The sequence below is a fragment of the Aptenodytes patagonicus genome, chromosome 1, assembly GCF_965638725.1.
Source record: "Aptenodytes patagonicus chromosome 1, bAptPat1.pri.cur, whole genome shotgun sequence".
NCBI lineage: Eukaryota > Metazoa > Chordata > Aves > Sphenisciformes > Spheniscidae > Aptenodytes > Aptenodytes patagonicus.
The window spans coordinates 226,745,848-226,773,305 of record NC_134949.1 but is presented as its reverse complement, the minus strand read 5'-3'; the positions used below and the strand labels follow the sequence as shown (position 1 = coordinate 226,773,305).

The 27,458-nt window shown below is 50.6% G+C and overlaps 1 protein-coding gene across 3 annotated transcripts in view; it reads left to right on the top strand.

Annotated features, from left to right (window-relative positions):
• The window catches only part of POLD3 (DNA polymerase delta 3, accessory subunit), a 29,819-nt gene extending 14,910 nt beyond the window's left edge, over positions 1-14,909 (top strand). For 2 of the 3 annotated variants that reach the window (XM_076328546.1, XM_076328548.1), the window contains 5 exons: positions 617-779; positions 2,092-2,204; positions 7,915-8,012; positions 8,864-8,945; positions 12,645-14,909. In XM_076328546.1, coding sequence (XP_076184661.1) covers positions 617-779; positions 2,092-2,204; positions 7,915-8,012; positions 8,864-8,945; positions 12,645-12,850 — 662 coding nt within the window. In that variant the 3' untranslated portion in view covers positions 12,851-14,909. The remainder of the gene's footprint in view (positions 1-616; positions 780-2,091; positions 2,205-7,914; positions 8,013-8,863; positions 8,946-12,644) is intronic. The other variant, XM_076328547.1, reaches the window with a different exon arrangement.
• The last annotated feature ends 12,549 nt before the right edge of the window (positions 14,910-27,458 follow it).

Here is a 27,458-nt window from a genome sequence, read left to right as displayed (position 1 = left end):
TCCTTGTATGTGGTGCTGTGTAGGCAAAAGAGGCTGGTTCTTGATCACATTGGGGGTGGGGTGGGACGAGAAGCCACTACATTACTGAAAATGCTAATCATGGGCTCTGATGTTATGCAGGATGGAGGCTGCACACACCTTCCTTTGCTTTTCATCAGTCCTGATTCTCCTTTTGTGCTGGACTAAAACTCTTAATTTAGAAGGGATAAACTGACTATAAAGATGGATGTGGCGTTATGCCAAGAGGGCTGTCTAGAAGAGGGGCTCCCAACCCTTTTGGGTGGTGCCTTTGGTCCTGGTGACTGTAAGGGCTTCTGCCACTGCCTCCTAGCCCTCTTCTGCAGAGTTTAACTGCTGCAGCACACTCAGCTTGCAGTGTGCTTGGGCTGTGCCATCAGGAACAAAACCAAACTGGTAAATCAGCTAGAAGTTTAAGCACGCCCTTTTTGTATGTATGACACAGCTCGGCCAATCTAGATCCCTTAATGCTTTTACATATCATCTGTAGTGTTTTCTGTATTCTTGGTGCACAGTGTTTTGTTTAGCCAACTCCTTTGTCAGTTGCCGTTCATACTGAATGCCCAGTGTTTGTTCATTTTTAATGGTTTATTCACAGATAAACTCAAAGTCAACTCTGTGCCTGAGCAGCCAAAGGAGGAGAAAGAAGTAGTCAAGCCTTCAGTTCCTGTAGCAGAACCAGAGTCATCCCCTAATACTGTAGTAGAGAAACCTGGGAAGAAAACAGAGTCTGCTAGAATTCAACAAAAGGACAAAAAGAGGTGGGCCACGCCATTCAGGGTCCCTGTAATCCGTTAACCCGCTTGTTGATGGCCTGCATGGAGCTGGCTGGTCATACAGTGCTGGCTCACCTCCTGTTTCCAGCTACTAAATTGCATTTAACCTGGCTAAAATTATCTCTCTTGGAATTCCTTTCTAACATTTCTTTTCCATTTAGTGCTGTAGATGCCTCAGGGCCACTTGTGCCATTGCAAATGGGAAGGGACATGGTCCAGGTAGTCTTCAGTGGGAGGGGGTGGCTTTCCATGAGACAGCTTCACGCTGTGAGCAGACGTAGTATAGACCCCGCAGGCAATCTGTGGGGGCTGGCAGGAGCACCTGTACTGCGGGGAAGGTAGTATATTCCCAAGCTTATATGTACACAGCTTCCAGCACACAAAGTTCTGCTTGTTGATTTCCATAGCTAATGTACTGCTGCTTTCAATGCCGCTGGTTTACTTTGGGCTGAGACTCCAAGTAAATTTTAAGTTCAGCCCTTTGTGTTTAATCCAACCCAAACTGACAGAGACAAAAAATCATTACAGTCTGATGGCTCTCTGGTGGCCTATGAGTAATTAATTGGTGGTCGCAATCCTTTTCTAACTAAATAGGTAAGCGCACCGCCCAGCCCACCATCGCAGTTAGTGCTAACTGGTCGTCTTATTGATAGTCTTGTTCAAAAAGCCAAGGGCCTGGAAACTGCTTGTTGGCAGTGTGGTGTTGGGAAGGCCACTTGGGCTGTACCAGCTCTATGAGGATACGTGGGCCTTTAGCCTCCAGGCTTGTTAGTCTGACACGTCTCGCCAACATTAAAAAGAAAGAAGCTATTTTATTTTTCCAGTAGTCTTTAAAAATGGCTCCAGGATTCTGAGACACTACCTCATAGTCAGTCAGTGGCAAGCAGTCTGTCAAAAGAGCTTCTGAGCGATGCTGTTGGACATTAGTGTTTGGGAGCCTGAGCTATAGAGACAAGATCAGAAATGCGCCCTTGCCAGGTTGCTGTGGCCAAGCTAGGTGAGGTACTGGGCAAACTGTTGAACTGCAGAGGGGCTGAAGAAATCCTCCTTGTTTTGGAGAACTGGATATGGCTAAGGATGAGAGGCTTGAAAATCCTCGTGCACCTATGCATGATTGTATAGGTGAGTATACTTCAGCGTATGTGATGCTCATGTTTTTAAGAGGTACAGAGGTATTTGATTTCCTTGCTAGCAGTACTGCTATCGGGAACGTGCTTGTCTAAACATGCCTGATGCTTTCATGCACGCACAAGTGATAACACACGTTCATTCCTTTTTTCTTCTCTTTTTGTGGCAGTAAAATGAAGAGGGTGGACAAGTCGGATAGTGAGGAGGAAAGAGATCCTGAAAATCTAAAGAAAAAGAGGAAGCGAATTAAACAACTTCAGTCTGACAGCAGTGACGAGGAAGGTAAAAAGATGTGTAAACAACCAGGCATGTAGGCCAGGGGCCTGATTTCGACAATATTACTATCCAAGGCTGTTGGTCAACGATTGAGGGAATAGTTTAGAGGGCTAAAGACCGTGCAAATGGCTGTAGCTTGAGCTTTCTGTTTATCTTGTGCTGCAAGCACTTGGGCATACAGTTGAGATGCCTCAGTCATTCAGTCTTTGTTTTAGCTTAGCTCAGATCTGGCTGTTTCCTCACCAAGTGTGCTGCCAGTCACACTGACATGTGGGAAGGGGGTTCTCAAGTCTCTTGTGAAAGATATCATGCCTTCCAGAACTGTAGGACTGGTCATAACCAGTTTATTTGGTGAGTAAACACTCACAAAGTGACCCCCCCCCCCCCTTCCCAGGGTCATTTTTAGTATCTTTATTCTGTCTGTTTATAGAAATGGTTTGGAAGACGGCATTGGAAGCAAGACTTCCAAAAAAAAAAAAAAAAAAAAAGATAATAGAGAAACTGGAGGCAAAACAGTTGAACCATATCCGATGCGACTCTGCGTCTCCTTGGTGGCTGTTGGCTTTGATAGGAGTAGGGTGCCCGGAACGTTGCAAGATTTGGGCTTATAATGAGGAACAGCAGGGCCGGATTCCAAAGAATTTGGATAATTGAGGTGACAAATGCCGTTCAATATAGATAACTGGAAAATAAGTTGGGATCGAGCTAGGGAGTATGTGCTAAATGGAACAGTCATCCAACAAGCTGATCAGGAAAAGAATTCGGGGATCATTATAGACAAATAATTGAAACCACCAGTTTGGTGTACAGCTCCAGTAAAAAAAGGTGAAACAGCAAATAGGTTGTATTAGCAAAGAGATGGACTCCAGCAGGAGAACTGAAGCTGTTTGCTTATTTAGTGTGGCTAGCACATGAAAAACAACCATGAAATTAAGAGAATCTGTAATACAAGTTAGAAAGGCAAATAGTGTTGGATATCTGAGCAGTCTCCATGCCACCTTAGGCCTATTTTCATGGTTTCTCTTCTGCCCAGCATAATTTCGAGTGATCTCTGTCATCAGGCATCCATCACTTCTACTTGGGCTATTCCACAGGATGATAAATCTCTCAGGAAGCTGTTCTTCATGATCGGCCTTAATTTCATCACATTCCTGTGTGCAGCTCCTTGTTTGGCCATAAAAAAATATATATGCCCACACTCTTTGGTATTTATTTCTTTAAATGTTTGTAAGCTATTATCTGGTCTTTCCATTTACTCATCACTCAGCCTACTGACAGGCTGCGTTGTTTAGCTCTGAAGAAGGAAGATTGAAATAAGCCCGTTCAGCCACTTGAAGCGCTGCTCCTTGCTGGGCTGGAATCTGTCAGCTCGTCCGTTCTCTGCTAACGAGAGCAGGCAGAAATGAGCCCCGTGTTTCAGGCGCGCGGTAGGGCTGTGCGGAGAGGCTGCTCTTTAAAGCATGAAAGCTTGTTGGTTCAGTCTTCCCTGTGCTGCCGTGAGCTGGGGACCCCCAGCCTCCTGTGTTCGTGACAGTGCCCTGAGCACACAGCAAGCTGAGAGGTGACCGCGGTCTGCTTTCCTTACCTATTTCTGTTAGAACTCTTTTCATGTCCTGAAACTAAGAGAAGTGCCATAAATTACAGAGTGCTTTCTGTAGAGAGTACTGCAAAGTCCTGCTTGCTGCATACCCGCTTTTGGTTTGGAACATTAGCGCTTTCTGGTCTCTTGATGAATACCTGTATTACGTTAGCATGTGCTAAATAGTTAATGCCTTTGAATGTGGTGCCTTGTGTTTTTGTTTATTCCAAGGTGTGGTCCAGAGACTGTGCGTGTACCCCTGCCTCAGTGCACGCAGTAGGTCTGTTTAGTTGTTCTCCCTTGTTTTGTTTGTGCTCTTAAGTGTGAGTTAACTGGATTTGCAATTAGAAACCATGGGTCTGGTCCCCTGGTCAGGTTGGGGGCTCAGTTGTCTTATTAACCTCGTTCTCAGTAGCTTTAGACATTAAAAACAATATAAGAAAGGCCACCTACCCGCTCGTCTGTGGGGAGGGTTGGGTTTTGGTTTACTCCTATTTAACCTACTGGAGATATATGCAGAAAGTTTGACTTTCTGTTTGGAGGATTTTCTTGTTGCTGTTGTTGCTCCTCCTGCATCGTAGTCCTCTTTGTCCTTTCCATTATGTTGAGAATTGGCTTTGTGTTGTGCATTAGAATTGTAAATTTATGCAAATTATAGCTCGTGTATACAGATTTGTATATTACTCAGATTAACTTAGTACAATTCCCTCTTTCAAAAGGGAAAGATTAGAATCGAGAGAGTTTCTCTCTTCCTTTTTAAGCTAACGGCTGTCTAAAGCACCCTGATGAGGTCTGCGTTCAGTGGTTTGGTTCTGCTGCTTGCCCTTCTAAATCCAACTGGATGAAAGAAGATAGATTTGAATTCTTTGAAATATTCATACTGAATCCAAACTGGTAATATTACATTCAATATTCAAGTATAAGAATGTAAGTTGGATGAAACAAATAATTTAAAAAAAAAAATGTACAGCAGCTGGACTTTGAGAGCATTTATCCTTGGAAAGGTTGGAAACAGGTTTCTCCAGAGAGCAGGGGCAATTTTAATCAGCAGCATCAGTGAGCAAAATGGGGCCTGGAGTGACATTGTTCCACGCTGCATCCCTGTGGGAGCAGGAAGGAAGGCGCCATATGCTGCACAGCATTTGGAAAACGCTGCCAGACAGGGCACGGTTCATCCGCCACCTGCGTAATTCACCCGCAGATGATCAGAGGGTAAGTTTTAAATATGCAAAATGCAATATGGGAAGCTGCACCCCCAGAGCAGGTATCAAAGGCTAACAGTCTAGCTGCTGCTTATGCTAACGTGCCACGCTAACCTGGCTGACCTCCGCTCGGAGCAAATGAGGAGGTGCTTGCACAGGCTGCTCCGCGCAGCTCGAGGAGGCACGGCGTCGGGCAGGGGTGCTAACCTTTTCTGCGGGTGCAGCTGCAGATACAAGGGGACGCTTGTCCGCAGCCATTGCCGTGATTGAATGGTGTTCAGACAGGGCTCCACCTGTGTAGCTGCTAGTAAAACCACTGCCCTTTTTCAGGCAGACTTAGCGACGTTTTGTGGGTTTGAAACTAGGTCCGTACGACTGATGCGAAGCACTGTATGGGCGCTCTTATGTCGGGGCAAGTCTTTCGCCTTGTTCTGTATTAGTCTGCTCTTAATGTACTGAAATTAGCCCAAAATAAGCTCTTCTTACATGAGTGTCAGCACATTGTACCAAGTTGAAAATACAGAGAGGGCATAAGGCACAATTCTCCCCATTTAAATGATTTTTCATTAAAAAGTTATATTGGTATGAGGGTGCCTTAGTCACTGCAGGTTGTTTTGCTTCCAGTGCCAGAATAAACTACACAAGTGCGTCCACAGAGGACAGGAGGTTTTGGCAGCTTCAGCTATACCAACACAGGCAGTGTTTCGCAGTGTTGACAAGTGTTTTACAGCCACTTTGGAGGGTGATTTCAGTGGCACACTGTAACCTACAAACTCTATCGGTTTCGGAGAGCCGCAGCAGAAGCACTAAAGCTTCTCACAGTTTTTCCAGGCAGGGTCAGAGCAAACCGAACAAAGCCAGGATTTACATCTTTGGTACATCCAATTGCCCAACTTGTATCCATTTCATGCAGCTGTTGCTGTTGAGTAAATTGTGGGCAGCAGCTAGAGGTTGACTCAGGAGTTATCACATGTCAGAGGGCTGTGTTGGCTAGAAGAGGATAATAAAGTAATAGAGACGCAGCTTAATGGTAGTCCGAAACACTCTGACGTGGGGAGAAGGTGCCTTCTGCCTGCCAAAAGCTGGGGGAACTCGAAGGAGGCTGAAGAAAAGCCCAGATTTCCCCCAAGCAAGCATAGTGGAGTTGACACGCTGAAAATACCTTCAGCAGCCTCTGCTTGAGCACGGCAGAGGTGGCATTTTTTCACCAGGCTGGTTTTCAGCCCTCTTAGCATATGCTCTCTTAAAAATATTTTCAAATTGATGTGGCCAGCCTGGGTAGTCTGTGAAGGCAGGTTTGGTGCTGTGCAGTATATGGGTGCTTCAGCCTGCAGTTGCTGTGAGACTATGATAAATATTGAGAATTTTGAGTTCCCTGCAGCTCCTCGGCTGCGGTCCCAGCTGCCCCAGCAGTTTTAGCACCTTAGAGCAGATCCATTGTTTGGTTTTATCTTTGCACAGCTGCCAGGCCGAGCTCTTCGGAGCAAGGTGAAATACCGAGTCATGTTATCCCACTCTGTTTGCATTTCTGTGCCTCGCTTACTGAAGTAGTTAGGAGGCTGAGTCCTTGTTTGAAGAATGTAATTTATTATTTAGCCTTGGCAGCCAACCACTGTTTCACTTGAGCCCTTCTTAACCTATGAAGGTCAGTTGGCCGTGTGCCTGGCACAGTCATAACTCTTAACACTGACCTAATCTGTTGGGACAGCTACGGATCCAGAATTCGTGTTACGACGACAGGATGAATGCAGTGCTACAGCCAGCAGAGCTGGGAGGAGAAGCCAAGCAGGCACTCTGTCCTCCCATCCAGCGGCATCGTTGTTATTATTAAGCAATAGGTCAGATGAGGAGTTTCTTCCCCCACGTTCCTAGCTCTCCCCCACATTTGAGAACTTGCATGGCAGTGTTTCTCACTTGGACTTGGAGAGGATTCCTTAAAGCCATTTAAATTAGTCACGGTGCCTGCTGTGTGGTGCAAGGTGCTGCTCCTTCCCCTCTTGCCCTGCACTGATTTTTCTTCACTGTCACACCTCTGTCCCTCTGCCAGCCCCACAGAAGAGTGACCCTGGCTTTCTCATTTGTCTGTAAGCCCTGCTAGTCTTGCTAAGGCTCTGTTTGACGTTGCTGGTAGATGCTCCAGAGCTGATTTTGCTCTGTACAAATTTGTGAAGGTGGCCTTGACCATTTCAGTCAGTTTTGGCATTGAAAGGATTCCACTGTCTCCGTCCTTGCACCCGGAGGAGAGCATAGTGATGACAGATGAGAGAATGGGCTTAGTTTTTTGGGATGGTTTGGTTTTTTGTTTGTTTTTTAAATGAAAGATTGGTGTGTCCCTTAACAATTTTTTAGGGCGGGTAATAGTATATTGCACTTAATTCTTGGACTACGGTAGTTTCAGGCTAATAGCATTGATTGTTTGGGATGTGTAGCACCACCTGTGAAGCAATGACTTTTTACCAACGGGGAAGAGGTAGAGAAACTATGGTCATCCAGTGTTTTGGGAATATGTAGTCTTAAACCCTGACTCTTTCAATTTCTAAACAAATTACAGTCCCTCTTTTTAATGTGCAAGTGAAATATATGGCTAAAACATGCCAGTTTCTGTGCCTATTTTTAAAGTTTCATTTGGTGGAACTGATTTTGGCTTACCAAAAATCCCAAATGCACTTCTCCCATCCTGTCCCACGCTCCTTCCTTTCAGAACTGCAGTGCGTAGCACCTTAGCACAAGGTGAGCCGTCTGGCTGGAGGCCGACCGCTTCAAACGATTTGTCCTGACTTGAATTAAACAAATCTGAGTGAGAACTTGTAAACCTTGATCTAAATACAGGTTACAAGCAATTGCTCAGAGTTAAATGAAATTATCTGTCTGAGACGGAAAGGTAGCTGCAAGGGGGCATTAGACCCGCTTGCTATCAAGATGTTCATCTTCTTAGCAGATGTCCCACCGTCTCCCACACCTGAGGAAGAGAAAGCTCCATCTCCACCTCCTGTACCTGCTCTGAAAACTGAACTGGAGCCTGCATCCACGGAGGTAAGAGCATATTAGGGTGATTAACTTCTGGTTTTATCTGACTCGATGGGGATTGCCCAACCACTTTTCAGATGCTAGGGGGGAGGTCCTGTTTGCTTGTCAAGTCCATCACGTCATCCCGCTTGAACGAATTCACCATGTTCACTAGTTCATTCGTTTTCTAGACCATTATTTAAACTAGCTTTTCTGCTGACAGCGCAGTTTTCCATTTTCTTCTCTTATTCCCTCCTAATGGTTCTATGAATTGTGGCTCATATTTGAACGCTCTTCCCTCTGAATCTTGGCCTCAGGAGCCAGGGCAGGGCCAGAAATGAAACCAGAGACTCTTGGTATTCAACCTTGTATCGCAGGGAAGCTGCTGCGTAAGGGAGGTGGGCTGCAATTGGCAAGAAGTCAGCCTCTGAGCTGAGAAAATACATGTAGTTGTACTGAAAGTGCAGGTGTTTGTCACAGCAGGAGTTGGGATGTCTTGCACACCTTGTTATTTCCTCATTCTTCGGAGGCATGATGAGACAACCCTGGTGCCACCCTCTCACATAACTAAACACATTTCAAAATGTCCCATGCCCCAGAAGAGGAATGTGCCCCCTGTGCTGGCAGACGGGAAAGCTTGCTGTCTCATTTAAGTTGTATTTTGTCTCTCTGAAATTTGTCCCTGTAGGATGGGGAGAACTGTGGCATTAGCAAAAATGAGACTAGGATATCCTGGGAAGGGACAGAATTAGTTATCAAATCATGCTCAGCTTCATTAGAGAGACTAGATTTCACTCTTGGGGCTGATGCTTTTATGACTTGTGGACGTGCACGGGGCCTTAGCTCTTGATTTCTCACAATACTGCGATGTCCTTCAGGTTTCAGCTGGCGGGAAGAAGAGGAAACGAAAGCGTGTGCTGAAATCCAAAATGTTTATTGACAAAGAAGAAGGCTGCATGGGTAAGACCAGCTGTCTCCTACACCTCAGTGGAACTAACTTTATCGAAGATGTGTTGAAGATTTTTACAGGCCAGCCTCTCCCAGGCTTAGAAAGAGGTTCACAAAATCACTTTGTTATTCTACTTCAACCTCATGCTCCCAGATTGAGGTAGCCGCCCTTTTGGTGAAGGCCTGGGTAGGGAGCCATGGAGCTGTGGCCGAATCCTTATTCTTTTTTGATTATTCGTAGATTTTCTTTCAGTTCTTCTCCCTTCCCTCCTGCCAGCACGCACAGCTCCTTCATTTGCTCTCCCCTCCAAAGATACAAACTTTTAAAGATGGTGCAGAGAGAGGTCTAGGTTTTGGGATAAATTCTAGGTGGGAGAAGTTTGAGGGGGTTTTTATTGGTGGTTTTTTTTTTTCTTTGAGGATAAATCCAGAGCTGTGCAGCAGAGCTTGATTATATGTTAATATAAACTTTAAGTATCCCAGATAAACAAGGAATAAGTTGGGGCTTAAATCCCTGAGAGTGTTTCTGTTTCTGATAAGGATGGCTTTGCTTTCAGGAGGGAAGAGAGTCTCTACGGAAGTACTGAGAGCCAGAGGCTTTGAATTCCAGCCTGACTGGACACTGCTTCCTCCTGTGACCTGGAGAAAGCTGTGTAACACCACTGTACATGTTTCGTCCTCTGTGTCATGACATTGAAGTAGAGCTGCAGGAGTTCAGAATCTCTTTTTTTTTTTTTTTTTTTTAAAGGTTTTAAAAATTTAAGAGGGTGGAATGTGTTTTTTTGTAGCGCGGTTGTCAGCTCAGTTGTATGGGATGCTTAACATTCTCCAGCCTTGCTGATCCAAGTAGATGTCAAGGGAGCTCAGCCAGTTCTAGGAGATCTGTTGCTGTTGTACAGGTTTGTCGTTGTGCATATAAGTATAGATAGATACAGGCTTGCTTGGCCCAGATTTGGGAGCTGCCTGGATGTGAGTCAGCTTGTGTCTGTTTGCACCTGTCTGTATAGTTGTATCTTATGTTTCCTATTAACTTTGTATGTCTCCTTTAAAGAAATACAAAGCTAGCACTCAGCAACTGGCTATGCTAGTAACTGAAATCTCAAGTGCTGGATTTTTGTCAAAGAATTGAACTTGCGCAAAGTTATTGACTGCTTTGGCTAGTTGCGTTATGGGGTGCTTTGCTCTCCCATCCCAGATAGAAACGTTAAAACACTTGGAAGGAAAATGGAACAAAAAAAGCATTAGCTGGGGAGTTGAGTTGAACAAGGTCTGCATCCAGAGCTCGCAGTAATGACTGTTCCGGGTTCAGCTTCCAGCAAAGAGTGCTCTTCTCTTTCTGTTCAGCCCTTTCCAAACGTACCAGGGCTGGGAATATTGCCTTTCTTTCTCTTCCCTTCACCCCCAAGAGGTTGAATAGTCTCTTGTGAAATCCAGACCTTTGGTTTTACAGTTCATATTCACTACCATTTTATGAAAAGGGAAATGCAAGTCCCTGTTGCGCCTTTGGGAGACAGATCCTCTAGGAAGGAGAGAGGGATGGAGCTGGGGTACCGAGGAACTGGGTAGGGAGGAGATGCTGCTTTCCATACTAAAAACCTACCAGTCTGTTGCACAGAACTTGCTGTCTGGTTATTGTCCAGGTTCTCTCCTCCCCTCCCTTCCCCACACTTTCCATTCACAGGCCTAATCATTTGAAGGCTAAATAACTTGCAAATCTCCCGGGCTAATGTAAATTGTTGTTATTCCTTGAAATGTAGGGGCTTTTTTTTCCCCCCTCTCCCTGCTGTCTTTTTTTTTTGTCTTAAAAAAGGACTAGGATTTAAGAGACATTAAATCCTAACATTAGGATTAGGCTGTACTTTATATTTCTCCATGATTTTAAGTGATCATTTTCACAATAGCTGCAATAGCAAGGAATTGGTGTCAAAAAGCAAAACTAATTTAGGGATTAGCCCTGAGGGAAATTGAGCAATTAAAGTATCTGTGGAGTTAAGCACAAGGCATCAACTGGGACTCAATCGAGTGCCTGCTCTTAGTCTATAGCAAAGGGGAATTACTGAGGTTTAAGCTAGTGCATTTCTACCTTGCACTTTCTAAAGCTTGAAAGGATGCATGTGGACTTGTACCTACAATGTACACATACATATTCCAATATACATTTGTCTTGCAGCACTGGTTTAAGTTAGAGCTCACATAATTTGAGTTACCGTGATTTAGCGAGTCTGGCTGGGAGCTGAGCATCAGTAACTATCTATCTGTGTGCCCGTAGCTGCCGCAGATACAGAATTTTTAAGTTCAGCTGAGATCTCAGTAAAAGAAAGTTGATCTAAGCTGTGTTATCTTGCAATTGGAGGGGATTAAGTGCATGCTTTTGGAGTTACCAGCAATTACTGACAGGGGTGACAACGCGATAATTTTTTTAAAGCTCAGTAGGTGGCCAGTGGTCTGTTAAAGCTGCTCACTGAAAAGCCAGTTGACTCCGAAGGGAGGTTAGCTTGGGTTTACAGTCCCTGTTTGAGCGTCCGCTAGCACTGCGGAGCAGGATTTCATACCGTTCCTCTTCCCGGTTTCTGGTTACATAGAAAACCTTATTTAATTTGATGCATTAATACAAGTGAAAGCCAATTTCCCAGAAGAAGGGAAGTTGGGACATCTGTTTGAAAGAATACAGTTGCTAAAGAAAAATGGCTTGCTAGAAGAATACCAGAGCACTGCTGGGAAAGCTGATAGAACAACATTTACTAGTATCTAACGATGGCTTTCATCAGTGGAGCTGACTCCAGTTTAATTTCCGTGAGCGTTGTTTTATATCCCTTAGCTTTCCATCACCGGATGCTGACGACAGTGAGCTGGCAATCCCATTCAGTCACAGTCCTTGATTTCAGACACGGGGTTGGTTTTACTGGTTTTTTTTAAGGGATTTCTCTATAATTGCCCCCCTTGCCCACCTGTACAGAAAGAAGCTGCCCCCAAGGTTTTGTGCTCCTTCTCTCATCCCTGAGATGCGCTACATTTGCTTCGCTCTTCCCTGGCCGTCTGACGCATGTGGTGCTGGTGAGGGTCTGTCTCTGGGTTGTCTCGTCTGGATTTCAGGACAATCTGATTGCTCTGGCCCCTGTGGAAATCAGACCAAGTCAGAATGGTGGTTTTTAACCATAAAATAGATGTTCCATCATCTAATGCTAAACTACGGATTCTGATCTCATTCAGATTCATCACTTTCTGATAGCTGCTTGTCAGCCTCTGCAAGATGAATTGATGGTCTTCAGCGTAGTTGGGTCTTGTTTCTAGAAGAGGGCAACGCTTGAATAGGTTTGGAAAGGGAACTGTCCTCTCGAGGGCCCTTCCCAGTGGGGAGCCTTGGGCGGCCGCTGTTTAAGGCAGCATACGGCCTGTGAATGAACGTGTGTGGTGACACCAAGCCATTTTGAAAGAGCTGGATGACATTAAAGCTCCCAAGGCGTTAACCTGCCATCTTACACTTTAAGAAAGAGGGGAGGCAGTTTGACTCGGTGTATGGAAGCCAGTCCGGTCATCTGGATCTACTGCATAACCTTGAGCAATGGACTTAATTCCTCTATCTGGCACGTACTCCTTGAGCCCAAAATGCTCATTTCCAGAAATGTGGTGGGAAGGCTGCAGCAGGGAGGTCTCTGCTCTTTGGTACACAGGCTTAACCATCATCATCTGTTCTTCTTTTCTTTTAATCAGTGACGGAGAAGGTTTACGAGAGTGAATCCTGTACGGATAGCGAGGATGACTTTGCCAAGTCCAAGCCACCGGCTGCACACAAACAGCCTGCGCTGCCTATGAAGAAAGAACCAAAGGAAGAAAGGAAGAACCTGAAGAAAGGGGCAGCTGCTGCCAGCAGAGCCAACAAACAGGTCTCCATCATGGGGTTTTTTCAGAAGAAATGAACTGGGTCTTTCTCCCAGTCCTCTTGGCAGCTTGGGAGTGTTGCTCTTTCTGTGTGGCTTTCTGAAAGCTGCTGCGTTGGAGGAGAACAACATGCAATCTTCAGTTACGTAAGATATCTTGCTTACTGTGTAAGTAAGCCCTCTGGACTAGATTTTGTATCGGAGAAAAGTTTTATTTGTTACTGCAATAATTTCAATCGTCTTTACTAAGCAGTATGGGAATCGCCAGCTAGAAGCAAAATCTAGAAGAACTCTTGACAGACTGTTAATCTATTCACGTGAAATTTTATTTTTTTAATACAGCCTTTCACCTGTTCAGTCCTGAAGGCCTGTTCCACAAGTGGTAGACGGACTAAATTAGGAGTTGAGTTGTGGCATTTTTTTCCCCCCTCTCTTTACACCCCCAGCTCTCCAGATTGATCTAAATGTTCACGTTGGTTAGAAGCTGTAATGTAGCAGGTCTTCAGGCATACGCACAAACACTGAACATCTGCTTCAGCTTTAACTGAATGAAATGAACTTAATTTTCCCCCTAAGACTGGTAAATAGTTTTTGCTCTGCCTTTCATAATCTTTTTTTGGACAAAGCAGCGCATATAAAATTCTCTTACTCTTTTCTTCCTTGAACATATCCTCTGTAAATTGCTCAGATGCCTAATTATAGACCGGGACGCTGTTGGTGCTCTGTCTTTGCAAAAACGTCTTTGAGGCTTCCCACACAATTGGCTCCAGTGTAATTGGGGGAAGGCTTCGCTATTATTGGGAAAGCAACTGTATCTTTAACCTTGAAAGTCAATGAGTCAAAGGGAAGGGTGATTAGAGGGCACTTCTGATAACACCAGTCAGGTACCTGCTGTCGTTGCCTGTGAAGAATTGGACGCTGCTCTTTGGTTTTGGAGGTTTGGGTTTGCCTGAAGTTTTTTTTCACAGGCATAAACCAGACAACAGAAGAGTTGTTTTCTAGGGCATCTCGTCGTCTGCCTGCCGAAGGAAGTGTGTCACAGCAAATAGACCCGAGGAACCGGTTATTGGAGATGAATAAAGCGCTGCAGTCCCCTTAATCAGAAATGAGTCGCCGTTTTGGACGCCTTCTGGTTTTCTGGTGCTAAATTTGATAGGTTTATAAAAAAAGTCCAGATTTTCAGAGGATGGGTGCTGAGCTTTTCTGAAGCTTGGCCTGGTGAGGGTTCCCAAAGGGGTAACTGATGTCGTCAGTGGCCGCTTCTGAGCGGTGTTAGGCCAACGTACGTATGGATATGTATGTACACATTGGTTTACAAAGTGTTTGTGGTTGGCAGAAAGGTAGATGAAGTCTGAAGAGTGTGAACCAAGGGAGAAATATCTTCAGGCACCCAGCTGAAAGTATTCCGACCTGTGGCCAGTGAAAGGGCCAACCGAGTGTTATTTACACAGTCGTTCTGACCAGGAGATCAGGTTGGTGACTCGAGAAATTTGAACACGCACCTAATAGCGACCACCAGTCGACTCGATTAAGTCACGTCGCCCTAGGCAGCTTGCACCCTCAGCAGATGTGAGAGGATCTACTTAAAACCAGCAGTGTCTCTGGGTTTGCGCCCATGCTTGTGTCCTAGCTGGGTGGGTTCAGCTGCTCACCGCAGGGATCGCTGCCGTCAGGGGTGTTCAAGGGTAACCTCATAGCTCGGCACCCTCCCCATGTCGCTTCCCGTAAGTGTGAAGAACTTAAACTCTGGATTTTCTGAATTGGAGACTTGCAGGAAAAATAATGGGAAGATGGGTGAGGGAAGGCAGAATTGGCACGGTACTCGCAGACATCCAAACGCAGAGCCTGCTGGACAAGCTGTAAAAGGTTTCGTGCTCTCAAGGTACGTCGGAGTGACGTGGGCGGCAGAGGTCCGTGGGGAAAGAATGAACGACCTTGTTCTGACTTTTATGAAGGAAATTTAACTGTTCAAAAAAAAAAAAAAATACTGCTGTAGTGTTTCTGTTTTTCTTGGTAGAATTGGGGGTGTATTTTGAAAAGTAATGATAAGTAACAAAACCCATTAAATACAGATTTTTTTCGTTTGTCCTTGCTATTCGTTCAATGATGTGCTACATCCTGATTTCCAGTGGTTGCTGTGACATTTGACTGCGTGGAAGAATATCACTGGTGAAGTGGGTGGAGTTCTTCCATCGAAACCAGGGTTGGAGGCACTAAACTGAGCATTTTAGAGCATCTGAAATGTGGGTGAGAACATCTCCAACTATCAGGATCTGCATTGAATCGACCCCTTGAGTCTTATTTCTATGGGAAATGTTGACAGGACATGGTGTCCCGGTGCTCTTGCACCTCACCTCTACCGTGGTCTAGCTGGAGCTTGCAGCTCCACCCTGACTCCCTCTATAACCAGATCAACGTCATACGCAACTTCCTCAGGAAAATGACTTAATGTCTGAAGAAGCAGGACATAGGCGAACTTCAGACTTCCAAAAATCATGATCTAATACCACACCCCCCCCCCTCTCCTGCCCTTCATGGGCTGCCAGCCCCAGGGGGGCCTCGGGTCCCTGGATGCCCCCTTGGCCAGGCTGGAGCGTCCCCAGGCGCTGTGTGGGAGCAAGGAATGGGGCTGGGTCCCTGAGCTGCTGGTTAAAGAGAAAGGTTCCCTCTTGCTGCCGTGGGCAGATGTCGCCCATTTGGCACCCAATGGCGGGGGGGGGGGGGGAAGTGAAATGTCTGGGGTGCGGTGGCGGCTCTGCGCAGCTCCGAGCCAGGCTCCGGCTCTCGGAGCAAGGAGCATATCTCCTGCCTCGCAGGTGGCTCAAGACTCGGTATTGATGGTGCTCAGGATCCAAAAATTCGTCCTGGAGATAGAGAAATCTTTTTGGGGTTTCCTCTCCTCTTCCCCCTGCATCTCCCTTCCAACCGCGTTTACGCCCTCAGAAGAGGCAGCGGGAGAGGGTGTTTGTCAACTTAATATTTTCTTCTAAATAGCGCATTTTACAGTGTTTCTTTGCTCGGGCTCCCTGACAGCCTTTTTCCAGACGGAGGGAGCTTCATCCTTGTCTTCCAGGTGGGGGAGAGAAGCTGAAGAAGTTACACTGTCGGATGCTCTGGGGCAAAACTATTGATGCACCAGGCTCCCGTTGGCCGAGGTGCCTCTGAACCAGCGACTGCGTCTGCCCTGGGAAGGGGATAGAAATGCTGCTCCTCGGGATAAAAAAAAAAAAATAATCCTCATCCCTTGTTCGGGATACAGCTGAGCTGATTTACAACCCTCCTTCCCACAGGGCAGAGCCTGCTCGGAAAAAAAACAAACCTCGTGTTTCCCGCTCCGGGGCTGCCTGGCCTTTATCTAGTTAAAGAAAAACAGAGGAGGGATCCGAGGAAGCGCTGCTGGGTGCTAAGGTAGGATAACAAACGGCGAGCAGCGCGGCCGAGCCGGGCAGGGGGGTGTCCCGGCGGCGTGCGGGGAATTGTTTTGCTCTCCGAACAGGCGATGCCAGCTCGGCCGCAGATACCGGAGAGGGGAGCGCGGAGCAGCAGGGCCTTATAAGGAAGCAAAATGCGGCTTGGCGAGGCCCAGCGCCGGCGGAGGGGAGAGCGGGCGCTTGCCAGGGCCATGCGTCAGCGCCTCGCTTCTCCCCGGCTATGGGGAACGGGCTGCAGCACCCCGGGGTGCATGTGGGGTGCTGCTGGGTTGGATTCGGGGCACCCCCTGTCACATTGGGGTCTGCTTCCGTAGCGGCGGGTCACGGCGTCTGCAGCCCTTGACGCTGAGATCCCCTCGGAAGCTCGGCAGCGGCTCTCGCCCCATCTGTCCCTCCCAAGCGCTGCCCTATGCAGTGGCCGCTTCAGCTGGGGAAGGATTTAAAAAGTGTTAAAACCGGCCCCACAGGGTGCAATGCTGCTGGATTTACCTCCCTTTAGGGTTTTTTCCACGGCACACAGAGCTGACAGGAAAAGGGTTTGTGCACGTGGCACTGGGAAGACAAGACCCCGTGTCTTCTCTGCTCTCCTTCTGAAATCAGTCCTTCCCCACCCCTGGCGCGAAGGTTTCGCCCGTCCTCTGTCGGAGCAAACACCAAAGCCGCTCGTGGCCATAGCCAGTGGCACGGGCTGCTGCGCCAGCATCTCCGTCCTGAGGAGGCTGCTGCTGAATCGGCTGACGACGGCTCCTTTGAGCCTTGGAAAAAAAGCACTGGAGGCAGGGGGAGCTCGGAGAGCACTCCCGAGGAACCATCGTTTCCAGCCCCTTAGGGCTTAGGATGCTTTAAAGATCTAAAACATCCTTCCCAGCACCGAGAGCTGCCAATTCACGATCTGACAACTATGCAAGGGTAAAGGCAGGTGGCTGAGATAACTTCAGGGTTACAACTTGCTTGTACAGACGCTATTTCAGATATTTCGGTGGCTTCTTTCGAGAAGATGGAGATGGTTCTGCTGATCCCACCAGGGGACCAGCAGACGGCCAGGGACTGGGTTGAAGGATGGGGTTAAATGCAGGGCAGTGGGGCTGAAGTCCATGTGGGTTTTGGACACACACACACCCACACACACCCCCCCACCCCCACCCCCCCACCCCCACCCCCACCCCCCCCCCCCCCATAGGACACTCTCTTAATCCTTGTCTCAGCTCCAAGTGTCACGCCAGGGCAGGGAAAGAGCGGTCAGTGCTGTCCCTGGACCAAGATGGGCCACGTTGGCCTCTGATGAGGTCCAGTTCACCCCCCTCCCCTGTCTCTGCCTATTTTAAGGAAGGCTGTGGGTGATTCTGCCCACGTTCATGTCCCCTGACACCAGAGGTGCCGAGTTTCAGAGATGCTGAGTTTCAGCAGAACTCCTTCCAGAGTTGCTGGTGCCATTATTTGATGTTTTCAGACCGTATCCTACCAGCAACTGCGCACAGATTGCATGTCTTAATTCATGATTTGATTTTTTTTTTTTTGAAGAGGTTTCCCCTCTTAAACCGCATCTTCTGCAGGGCTCGGAGGAGGGGGTTCGGTGCCTGGAAACTGCCTGGAGCACCCCAAAAGCTCCCGGTTTGGAATCTGGCAGCACACCAGGGCAACTCACCTGCGGGAACCCTGAGCCTCCGCTCTAATTTTGGAGCTGGATCTCCCATCAAAGCTGGTCTTGCTTCGGGGCTCTGACTGGAGACCTCGAGGGGTCCCATCCAGCATCCAGAAGTCTGGAAATTAAACTGGCAGCTGTGCAAAATCACGGCAACAATATTTAAGCCCCTATGTCGTGGTCTCTGAAGTGGGGCTCTTCACTGCGGGGCGTCCGCTGAAATCGCCACTCTGTTGGGCTGCGGTGTGGCGTGTTAGATGTCTGCAACGGAAAAACACAGCAACTGGTGCCCAGATGGGGCCGAGGGATGAGTACGAGGGCACAGCCCAGAGAGCAGCGCCAGGACCTTCAAGTTGGTAGAGAGGAGAGGGGAGCAAAGCTGCGAAATGCAAGGAGAAAAAGCATCTGTGGGATTTTGGAGGTGGTTTTTCCACATCCCCCTCCCACGGTGGGTACCGCATCCCGCTCCTGCGGTGGGTACCACGAGCAGCAGCCAAGCACCCCCTCCCGCTCACTGAGCCATGAGGGCAACAGGACCGTGATGCTGGGGGAGATAAGCCATCCTGCCTGGGTGCTGAGCATCCCCCAACCCCAGTACTGAGCACCCTGGAGCCCTCGGGGCTGAGCATCCCCCTCAGGTGTTGAGCACCCTTTCTCGATGCTGACTGTCCTCCATGGGGGCTGAGCACCCCTCTGGGTGCTAAGCACCCTTCCTCAGGGCTGAGCATCACCCAGCCTTGGTGCTGAGCATCCCACCTTGGTGCTGAGCATCCCCCTTGATGCTGAGCATCCTCCCTTGGGGCTGAGCATCCCCGCTGGTGCTGAGCCCCGCAGCCCTTTTATGTGACCCCGCATCTCCTTGCGGCCACGTCCGTGGCCCGCGGTGGCCCACGATGTCCCCGTCCCCAGGAGCATCCTCGGAGCCGCGGCTCCCGCGGCGCCCGGCACGTCCCAAGCGCTTGTTTACTCCTCACGTCCCGCCGCGTCGCTTCACCCCAGCGCTTCCTGGGCTGGTGTCTGAAAATAGATATTTTTAACCTTTTAAAAATAGAAAGTCTCGCAGAACAGCAGCTCCTGTTTTTCCATTCCCTCCTCATTTCATCTTACGGCGAAGGAACCCGGGCCGGGCTGTGCCGGGGGCGGCAGGAGCCCGGCCCCGTAAACAGGCTCCTGCAAAATGGGCGCTGGGGAAAACACAAGTGCGTCTTGCGAAGGAAAAGAAAGGAAAAAAAGAGAAGGGAAAAAAAACCCACCAAAAACCCAAACCCCTCAGTAGAAAGGCCGTCCACCTTTCGCACGGAGCCTTATTTGGTATTTTCATGAAAAGTTATATCTTCACACTGTAAAAAGTGCCACTTATTACTCATGCTTTACTAGGTAAGTGTATTTTCCTTGGCATCAAGTGCACTGGGGTTTTTTTTCTTTTTTTTTCTTCACTACTCCCGTACAAACTATTTCGAAGGTCTCATTAGTTTCTCCATCAGAACTGGCGCTTTTTGCTGCTGTCTGGAGGACCGGTCTATTAAACCCGAGACAGAACCGCTGTTTGTTCGGTAAATATTAGGCTTGACTTCGTGGGACTGTAAAATTACAGCGCGGGTGTCCCGCGCCGGGGCGCACAGGGCAGCCTTTCAGCCCCGGTAACCGGCCGCTCCAGCGCCGGCCGCTGCGTGGACGTGGCTGTCACCCCATCCCCGTGGCTCTGCTTGTGCGTGGCCATCCGCCGTCCCATGGTCCATCCCACGTATGGGTGTCACCGTCGCTATGCACGCACGGTCCCCTTGGTCACAACATACACGTGGACATCACCACCCTGTCCCCGTGTCACTGGTGCATGGACGTCACCCCATCCCATGGTCACTACGGATGCATGGGTGTGACGCCGTCCCCACAGTCACTAGGTATGCGTTGGTGTCACCCTGTCCCCGTGGTCACCGCATACATGTGGACATCACCCCGTCCCCACGTCACTACTTATGCATGGGTATCATCCTGTCCCTGTGGTCACTATGCACACATGGACATCACCCCGTCCCATGGTCACCACATATGCATGAGTGTGACTGTCACCATGCCCACACTGATGTCATCTGTCCCCATGATCGCTATGCACACGCATGCACGTTACCTTCTCCCAGGATCCCTGCACACACGCGGACATCACCTTGTCCCCAAGGTCACTCCATACACATAGACATCACCTTGTCCCCATGGTCACTACATACACGTGGACGTCACCTTGTCCCAGGGTCCCTACGCATGGACATCACCCTGTCCCCGTGGTCACTACATACACGTGGACGTCACCTTGTCCCAGGGTCCCTACGCATGGACATCACCTTGTCCCCATGGTCACTACATACACGTGGACGTCACCTTGTCCCAGGGTCCCTACGCATGGACATCACCCTGTCCCCGTGGTCACTACGTGCACATGGACATCACCTTGTCCCAAGTTCCCTGCACACGCGTGGGTGTCAACTTGTCCCCAAGGTCACTACATGCACATGGATGTCACCTTATCCCAGGGTCCCTGCATACACGTGGACACCACCCTCCACCCCTCCCGGAGCCACGCACCCCTCCTGCCCCGCCACGGGGAAAACGAGCTGCCGAAAAACCGCCCCGCCAGCCCCGTGCCCGTCCTGCCGGCCACCGCCGCCTGCCTCTGCCGCCCCGCGGCTGCCTGGCCCCGGGCCCGGGGCTCGGCGCGAGCCGCGGTTCCCAGCCGCTCTAAAAGCCAGCTTTGTGTTTTACAGCCGGGCCCTCGCTTGGCATACGATTTTAATTAGAGTCTGGTTACACGGCTCGGCAGATGTGGAATGTATTTCTTAGCCCAGGTGGAATAAATCTATTGCCATAAAAACCAACCCCCCTGTTATTAAATTCTCCCTTCTAAATAGCCCAGTATTGAGATGCACGCCCCCCCCCCGGCCCCCCGCCCGCACCCCCTCAATGCAAACCCTTCTCTAAGTGCTTAATGAGCTTTAATTTTATTATATTCCCCGGCTGAATGAAACGGGCTTCTGGTCCCGGTGCAGGTTCCCGGCTACCGGCCCTGCTGTGAGAGGGGGTGCAGGCTGCCGGGGAGGACCCCGGTGCAGGGGACCGGCTGGCCCCATGGCCGGGGGGTGGCTTTGGGGGGGGGGGGGGCTGGCACAAGGGCGTCACCCTGCCCTGCACCCGGAAGGGGATGCTTGGGGCCAGGGATGGCGGAGCTCAGTGCTGGCCGCTGATGCCCCGTCGTGTTGTCCCCAGGGACAGGGATGCTCGTGGGGAGCGGTCCCCCCAGTTTGGAGACCCGTGGCTGCCGGGGGGGGGGTGGACACAGGGACTGGCTGCAAGGTCCCAGCCACCCCAGGGACATCCCTGCTCTTCCCAGGTCCCCTGCAGTGCACGGGATGGCCACAAGCATGTCCCTGGGGCTGAGCCCCATCCCCATGCCAAGGCCCGTCCATGGCCCTTGAAACACCCCAGCATGGGCACCGATGAGGGCAGAGCCACTCGGGGAGGCAGGCAGAGGCATTAACGGGGAGACCCGGCCCCCCCCAAATCCGCGATCTCAGCCCTACGCCTGCTCTCATCCCCCTGCATCCCAGCCACAGTCCCCGACGGCCGCTCCACCGTCCCCAGGCCACCCCCAGCCAAGCCACCCCCAGGGAGGGGACGCAGTGCCCGGACATGGTGCCCGGTGCAGTCGCTGCCGGCGTGGCTCCCTCCTCGTCCCTCCCCGCGGACACGGCGTTGCGGAGGGTCTGGCTCGGTGCCGCGCGGTGCCTGCCCCGTGCCAAGGTGCGGGATGCCAGGAATTAACTCATGGGGACATTATCGCAACTCCAGCAGCGAAACAACCACCCCACGCTCCCAGCCTCGCCCTCCCCGGGAACAGAGACAGAACGTGATGCTACACCTGCCGGGGGATGCCGGGGTGCGATGGAGCTGGGACACAGCATCCCACCGCCCGGGGAATTAAATCTTCTCCGCCTCCCCTCCGTGTTGCGGGTGCCAGGGGGCTGTTTGCAGGTTTTTGGGGGTTGTTTCCATGGGTTTGGGGGCTGCCCCCAGCACATAGCCCCCCAGTGACACTTGCTGACATCCCCTGGCATGGCACACCATCACATAACCACCACGGCACCTGCTCACCCGTGTCCTGCCAAATTTGGGGTCACCCAGCCTGCTAAATTTGGGGTCTTGAAGACTTTGGACCTATTTATCCAAGAGCAGATCTGACCCTCCTCCTCCACCTCCACCTCCTCCTCATCATCATCATCCTTCTCCTCCTCTTCCATTGCTGCTCCTGCTCCAGGTCCTGCTCACCCACCACCACGATGTCTTCTGCTAGGGCGGCCATCCCCATTGTCCATTTTAAATAATAGTATTCAAATAATAAGATTATTCTTATAATGATGGATTTCGGGCATTCGTCCCATCCTACATGGCCACACCCAAGCCCAAGTGACCGCATCTCTCCAGCCCTTTACCCGCACTCACCACATCCACTGCTGCTGAGCACAGGGCTGTGCTTCTGAAAGGACTTTAGGAGTAAATTTAGGTGGGATGGGACCCGGCTGAACCAGCAGATGTGTCACAAAGGAGCCCAACATCACCTTCAGCCATCCTCACCCGCTCCCATCCTTATGTCCCAGGGATACCTGCTGTAGGGGTATCCCTATCGCCCCGGCTTTGGCCATGAGGATGCTAAAGGAGATAATGTCGAAAGCTTTGCTAAAATCCCACTAAATCCCATCCCCAGCACACAGCTGGAGGTCGGGTTGGTCCTGATCCACGCTGGCTGTCCCCGTCCCCTTCTCGCCCTTTGCCTGGAGGTGACCTTCTCCAGCTGGGATAAAGCAGCGGTGGCAGGAGTGGGATCTTCAGTGCTTCAGCCCCAAATGCAAACCCTCTGCCCTGCCGAGGGATGGGGCAGAAAAGGGGTGTCAACGTGTGCATTTGGGGGGGGCACACAAATCCCAGCCACCACTGAGGGAGGGGATGTGCCCGCTCCCACTGGCTCTGCAGTGCTGCCCACCATGGTCCAGGGATGGTCCACCTGAGTCCATCCCATGCCAGCATTGCCGGTTGGGCAGATAAAGCTGCTCTAACCCTGGAAAAAAGACTTTGCCATGCCAGGACCAGCCGGATCCCAGGTCAGAGCTGAATGCAGGAGAGAAAATCCTGTTCCTGCGGGGTGGGGAGCAGCATTTCGGTCTCGGGATGGTTGGACAAACTGACACCCCCATGACAGTCCACCGGGCTGGAGAAAGCCTCTAAATGCTCCTTGAGATGGAAACTCGGAAACATTGTAAACCCACCCCCAAATCCCCAAGTGCTCCTACCCCAGGGGAGGCTGGGGGTCCCACCCACTTGGGTGCAAATCAGGAGTAATCAGGGGCCAAAGGTGTTCCTGCAGGTTTGCAGCAGTGAATTAAGACCTTCTGTAAGACATTGTGGAGGCCAAAGTTATGGGTGGGTTCAAATAGGGACCAGGTGAGTACATGGAGTTGCTGGTGGCTATTGAGCATGATGGTTTTGGATGTGACATCCACCTCCAAGCCCTGACCCAGCTCCTGTCAGGAACCGGGGGGGACAGCCCAAGGAAGGGTCATCTCCCACTTACCCTGTTTCTGGTGGTTTTCCTCAATTTGGGGAGAGAAGCCTGGCGGGGGGGGGTTGTCTTCACGCTCCCCTCCAGCAGGCTAAGCAGTGCCACAGCCGGCACTTGGCAACTTCAAAACTCGCTGCAGGAAAAAAAAAGAACCAAGAAGCAGCATCTGCTCCCCAGGATCCCACCTCTCCTAGCAGGGACCATGGGCTGGAAAGGGGAGCAGTCTCTGCCTTGCCGGCATCAAAGCAAGGGCTGGAGCCCACATCAAAGCCTGGAGAGCTTCATGAACCATCACAACACTCTGTTGGGCCTCTAAAAAAGCTCTAGGATGTATAAAAAGAAACCCCAGATTACAGAAGGAAGGAGAGGATGACACGGGAGAGGAACATGCACAGACGCACAGGGCACCCAGGGACCTGCTGAGTCCATCCCATGGGGCCACCGGGATGTCATTTCCCAAAAAAATCTCCCGCTGACGTACCCCACTGCACCATCCCAAACCAAGACGTTTGAAGAACAAAATCCAGGGCTTTTTGGTTGCAAGAGATGCCTCCTCCCTCCCCTTACCTGGGTGTAAAGGGAATAAAACCTCAGGCTCTGTGAAAAGCAGAGCCTGAGCCTTCTGCACCAATTCCCGGCTGGGAGACTTGGCGCTGGGCTCACCCATAAGTTCTCCCCCAGCTGGCCTCTCTTCTGGCCTGCTGGCTGGTATTTTGCAATTGCTTTTGTGCCAAGGAGCTGCAGATGACGTTATCCCTCTTCCCCAGACCAGGTGTGGGGAGCACGGCTGCTCCCTGGGGGTGCAAAACCTCGGGGTGGGGGGGAGGGACCATCCCCACCGGGAACAGGGATCCCGGTGCTGGTAAGAGCATCACCCGAGGCTCGTTTTGGAGCCCCACGCAGAGACTGGGCTAGTCTACTGCTGGTCTCGCCGAAAGAAAGAGCAATGAGCTACAACCGAGCTATGGCTGCAAGTCCCAGCTCCCACCGCTTCTCCATGTGCAGCCCATCATCTCTCTTCTCCTACGACCTGCAACATGACCCCGAGGGACACCGAGTCCCTTGGAAGCTAGCCTGCAGCCAATTCAACCCAGACATCCCCATCCCAACCAGTGCACACGCTGCCTAGCCGAGGCAGGGAGGTAACACTCAAGTTTTGGGTCATGGGAAAATGATTCCTCCAAGGCAATGACCAGCTAGAAAGGGTTAAATTGCCATTTCAAAGGCAAAACCTCCCTCAAAATCCTTTTGGATGCGTAGGGTTAAACCCTGGCCATGCCAACGTGAAGGACAAAACTCCCTCTGATTCCAGCGTGCCCCGATTTTAACTGGAGCTGCTCAGATCTGCAGGGCAGGTTCAAGGGCAAGAGGCACCCAAATGCCTTTGGGGATCTGGTCATCTTGGGCCAGAGGTTGGTGAGGCTGATCTGGAAATCCAATGCCGGTCATACGATCTCTTACTTATTAGCAGATCGACACTGTCTGGAGCTCGTTCTAGTTGCTTTGGGTATCTATCACAGGCTGGTGGTCGTTTAGGTGAAGGGCCAAATCATATCCACCTCTAACCGACATTTTTTGTTGGTTTTGGTGATTCAGATTCAGCCTCAAATGCCAATAATCCACCTCGGGAAGTCAGCAAAATAATTTGCAGTTCTCCCCTGGGAACTTCTTGGCCCAGGTAGCAATTGCTAATAGCCGCATCACGTATTGATGCAGCTATCATCACGTATTGAAAGCCTTCGCCCGTCGTGTAACTGGGTCTTCCTGACTTCCAGGGAAGGTCATCAGGGGAAGAACAACATGCAGTTCTCCTCTATGTCACATCTGGGCTGCTACGTCAGTAGGCTCCAGATTCCCTCGCTCCGCTGAGGAGAAGGAGCCTGCACTGGTGTCTGCGTAACTTCTCGGGACGTGCTAAAAGCAGCCTGGAAGGGGATCAATGTTTCCGTTCACTATTTAGTGCCGATCCTCCCGCCACAGAACGGGAGCCGGAAGCCTGACGGGGTTTCGAGGAACCTCAGCGGGTCCCTCTGCAGCCCCCTGACAAACCCCACTTGCAAACCGCTGTCTCGGGCAGCCCACCGGTGAGCAAAACTCTGCTTCACCAGGTTTTCCTCTGCAAACTGCAGCCTGGAGCACTTGGCACCAAGCAAAAACCAGCCATAGAGACAGGAAGGGAAAAAAAAGACCTAAATTTGACCTGTTTGGATGGATACTGAACATGGAAGGTGTTGGCGGTGGGGCATGCTGGTGGGGGACACTTGCCTACATTTCCCGTCTAGATAGGTTTCTTGGAGACCTGCCTGTCCATCCCACTCTAGACCTGGGGGTTTAATATCTTGTGGTTCCCTTTGTTTGCACAAACACCTGGAGGTTGGAGGACTCGTTGCTGAGGTTGTCAGTCGTTGAGTTTAGTCCTTCCTGCATCCCCGACCCATCTCACCACAGCCATCACTGGAGGAATAACCACCCTGGGTCTCCAGCAGCCAGTGGCTGTGCAACCCAGCGTGGGAGAGACGTGGAGACGGGCAAGAAGGAGCTCCCAACCGTGGGAGTGGGCTCTCAGGACCTTCCTCCTCTGGGATGAAAGCTGGGCTTGTGGTTGGGGCTGGGAACAGGCGATGGGTTCCCACCTGGCAGGAGCCAGCATGCAACCCCACGGTGACATGTCCAGCTTTCTTCAAGCAGGACAAAGTCCTAGAGAGCAACCGGACCAGATCCTTCCTGAAATGTGGGTGAAGGCCTTCATGCCATGCAAAATTGAAAGATGCATGGGATAGCAGCAACAGGACCAACTGATGAAAAATGTTTCCCACCCAGTCCCCAGCAGCCATCATGCTGCCGGGTGGGAGCTCCATGCCAAGAGCACCCACCCAACCCCTAGCAGTGCTCGGGAGAGCCATTGCTGAGCACAAACACCACAAAATGTCTCATTTTCTGTTGCAAACAGGGATCACGGCCACCGTTGGGAGGTGGAAGCACCCCCTCCCACCGACATGGATCACTCACACACGTCTCCTTAGCATGGCCACTCTCTTAAAAGACAATTTTTTCCATCCCACAGGAGAAGAGCTCTCTTGTGCTGCAGGGCAGCTCCAGGATGGTGCAAGAGGGGCAATGAGTTGGGAACAACATCATTCATCCCCCTGTGGAGGAGAACAAGCTCATCCCAGGGCTGCTGGGTAAGGTTGGTGAGATGCGGTGCTACGGGGGAAGGAAGCCCCCAGGACAGCCGTACCACAAGTCAGTGTCCGACGCACACTGCAGCATTTACCCTCTGCTCAGGACCTTGGAAGACCCTTGAGGCGTGGGTCTCCTGCCTCGCTGGGTGGCCTGGGACACCACGAGTGGGGTCATCCAGCCAAAAAGCATGCCCAAATGCAAGGTCCCCTCCCAAGCCGGTCATCTTCGCTTCCCCCAGTGACCCGCAGGGAGAAACGGTGCTGCAAGGGCAGAGCTCGTGCCACTGGATGGCCACATTTCACAGCAGCCCCTTCCATCACTTTGCCTCTGTCCCCTTTCGAACTCATATCTATGTTCTTAGCCATCGCAAGAAGCCATGGTGCCCATTCCAGCCCATGGGTTGAACCTCACCACCCCAGCCCGGCTGGGACCTGCACCTTCCCAGGGCAGAGAAGGTTAGTTGTCTTCCTCTGACCACCCAAAATCCACCCCTCTGGGCCTCCAGACCAAAAAATCTGTCACACAGCCACATTTCAGGGCTGTCCAGTCAATCCCAAGCAGACGTATGGGTGTATGATCAGATCTGAGCACAAGTCATGCTGCCGTCTGGTCACGCAAGTGATTGCCCCGTTGATGAGAGGAGGTTGATGCATCCAGCTGGCAAAGCTCCTGGTGCAAGTTGTGGTGGCCACAACAGTGCCCCGTGAAGGATGATATCATCACCACCCCACATCAGTGGTCCTGTGGCTATGTTGAAGGATGATATGCCCCACATCAGTGGTCCTG